This window comes from Stegastes partitus, unplaced genomic scaffold, assembly GCF_000690725.1.
Source record: "Stegastes partitus isolate 25-593 unplaced genomic scaffold, Stegastes_partitus-1.0.2 Scaffold502, whole genome shotgun sequence".
Classification (NCBI taxonomy): Eukaryota; Metazoa; Chordata; class Actinopteri; family Pomacentridae; genus Stegastes; species Stegastes partitus.
The window spans coordinates 430,467-433,417 of NW_007578233.1; the positions used below are offsets into that span (position 1 = coordinate 430,467).

At 41.5% G+C, this 2,951-nt stretch overlaps 1 protein-coding gene across 1 annotated transcript in view; it reads left to right on the forward strand.

The window, feature by feature from the left end:
- Positions 1–523, forward strand: part of grm1b (glutamate receptor, metabotropic 1b) — a 27,010-nt gene extending 26,487 nt beyond the window's left edge. Inside the window, exon 9 of the mRNA XM_008287481.1 lies at positions 5–523. Coding sequence (XP_008285703.1) covers positions 5–523 — 519 coding nt within the window. The remainder of the gene's footprint in view (positions 1–4) is intronic.
- The last annotated feature ends 2,428 nt before the right edge of the window (positions 524–2,951 follow it).

Consider the following 2,951-nt stretch of genomic DNA (forward strand, 5'->3'; position numbering starts at 1 on the left):
GGAGGTGGAGCTCTATTCCCCCGAGCCTCTGCAGCCAAATAGTGTAATCCCCCAGCTCATCAAGGAGGAGGCGGCGGTGGTGGTGGGCAAGTTTAAAAGTGACATCCCTGTGCTCAGCATGCCCGAGGCCGTGAGCGGTGGCATGCCAGTGTACCACCAGGCCCACCTCATCCAGCAGGAGCCCATCCTGCCTCTGCACCTCGACCCGTTCGACAAGGAGCCCACCTCCCCTTTGGAGGAGGAGGAGGAGGAGGAGATGGAGAACGAGCAGTTCGGCCTTCTCCACGGCTACATGTACAACAACGCCCAGATTCATGACGAGGAGGAGTTGGTCGAGGTTAAACTGGCGATGGAGGAGTCTCTGGCTCTGATGCCTCCGTCCCCTTTCCGCGATTGCTCCGGCGCCCCGGTGAGCCCCTTCCCCAACTCGCCGGTGTCCGAGTCGATTTTGTGCACGCCCCCGAACGCGACGTACGCCTCGGTCATCCTCAGAGACTACAAGCAAAGCTCCTCAACTCTGTGAGGGCTGCACTCTCAGTGTTGCCACTTGTACTATATGTCCAGGTTTTTAAGGACTTGTGCTGTATACGATGAGGGCAAAAGTCATCCTGTGGTCATTTTTCACTTAGTAGCTTTTACATGATAAGGTTGAGCAACGAGGCGCCACATTTTAAACTTCTTTTAGATGTTGTATACAGTAGTGAAGCAACTTCCTAATTACAAACATACTGTATATTTCTATAAGCTTTTAGGATAAACTAGATTTTCTTCTTATGAGACAGATAACTAAGATCGTGTATGTATGTACATTTAATGTCCTATTACTAGATCTGTTTGATAAATATTAGGTGAGACGATTTTAAGCAGGGCAACTTAATATAGTTTCTATGTAATGCAAAACAATTCACTTTAACAGTACGTTAAGAAAATGTGTTTTGTGTTACACTTTGTGTGTTCTGTACTTTTTATCAGGCAAAGGAAGAGATTTAAAGCAGTAGTTTGATCTTTTGCGAAGAAATATTGCAGAAAGATGAGAAGATCAACGTCCCACTTGTATTTGTGAGTTAAATATAAAGATACAGAAATTAATTAGTGAGTTTTAGAGGTGCTGGTGGTGGGTTTTGTTATCTTTGGACAGAGCTGGAGGGCTGAACTATGAAGCAAGTTCAACAAAGCCGGGCTTTATTTGTGTTAGCTGGCTTTAAAAAACCGAAATCAGAGATAACAGGCATCATCATGGTGATCAACCAAGTTGTCTTCATCAGACTTAACATAAAGTCTGGATGTAAAAGGGAACATTTGATGCATCAGTTGCCTCTTTTTTCCACACATAATGAACCAATGACATGCAGCCTTCTTCAGACAAGACAAACAGGTTGTTATAATGGAGAGGGATGAAGAATATAACCATTTATTATGGCAAATGATGAGAAGTGCTGGTAGAAAACTCCTAATGATGCAAGTTGTTTTGTTTATTTTACTACTTAGTGACTCTGAATGCAGCTGCTTATTTCTAATATGACAGCTGCACCTTTGAGCTCTTCAACTTTGAGCTCCAATCATATAAAGATTATACTCAGCAAGTGCATTTAAGTCAAGGATACGTGGAAATCACTTGAGTTTTTGACCAAAAAACATTGAAAATAATGTTATGGATTGAAAATTAACTGTGATAAACGCCAGTAGACTCATCACATCTGTGTTCTATTAGCAATATGAGAAATGTAAAACAGATTAGGCATCAGGATAAAAACATATTCATGCATTTTCTGCAGCACCAACTGAACATATGTAGGTTCCCGTAGCAACATCACCTTTACAGTTTGTGCTTCTGTAACTGCACAGCTTCATTCAGTGACATTCCCAACATACAGATATAACGTATTCCCTCATCTGAGAATCTGTATCGCTCATATGATCAGGAAAACAAATGGTGAAAACTGAATCCAGAAACTCTGAACAGAAACTCATCTGGACCAGGTTAGCTGTGCAGCATCAGTTGCCATGGTGATCTAACCGGGTTTTGTTGGCTTTAGGCTCAACGTACTTCACTAACACATTGGTCTTTCTTCGTAGTTCATCCCTCTACACACTGTGGCTTCATATTTAGCGTACAGACATAAGAAAGGGGTCTATAGGTGGTTTTCTATTGCAGGAACTCGAGGCAGGCACAAATTGGCACAAAACTTCAAAGGAACAGACCCATAATTCAGTCTTTCAGCCTTTCTTTTTCTACTGGACGCAACCAGTGGTGGATATTCTGTTGAAGATGGCGACGTTGGAGAGGAGAAACTTCTTCTCAGTGAGGATGATTAGGCAGGCTCCAACTTGAACCAATCAGCACCATTTTCTCAGAGTTTAACCAATCAGCATTGAGCCCTGCACATACATTAAATTGCCCTGAAATCATCCCTTAAAAAAGGCTCCTACAGGCACAGTTCCCGCAGTGGAAAACAGCTCTATCTTCTCATCTAAATCGAACTAACACCCCAAAATATCAACTACTCCTTGTAGCTTAGGAAATAAACTACTATCTGTGAATCTATCTTTGATCGATACAGTACTGCCAAGCAAGAGCACCGTCTGTATCACGAATGTAGCAGAGGACAATGTTCAAGTGCCACGTTTTCATTACGATTTCTTTTTTTGTTTTCCTTTTATACATTTATTTCTATGGTCTGGAAATGCAAGTTAAACTAGTTTAACGTTTGTATCTTTTATAACTTAGACATCTGGTTTCCTAACTGTATAGATTATTGTTTAAGATAGATGACATACACATGTTTTGTGAATGTATGTTGTGTATCATATTTTGGTATTCAGATGTTATCTATACGCATTACAGTATTACAGAGGACTCGTTCGCTGTATATGCTTCTATTGTGTGTGTGATCGGTTGTGCACACCAGTCGATTTGGTAAATATTAAGCCTATTAAAGCCGTATAATGTG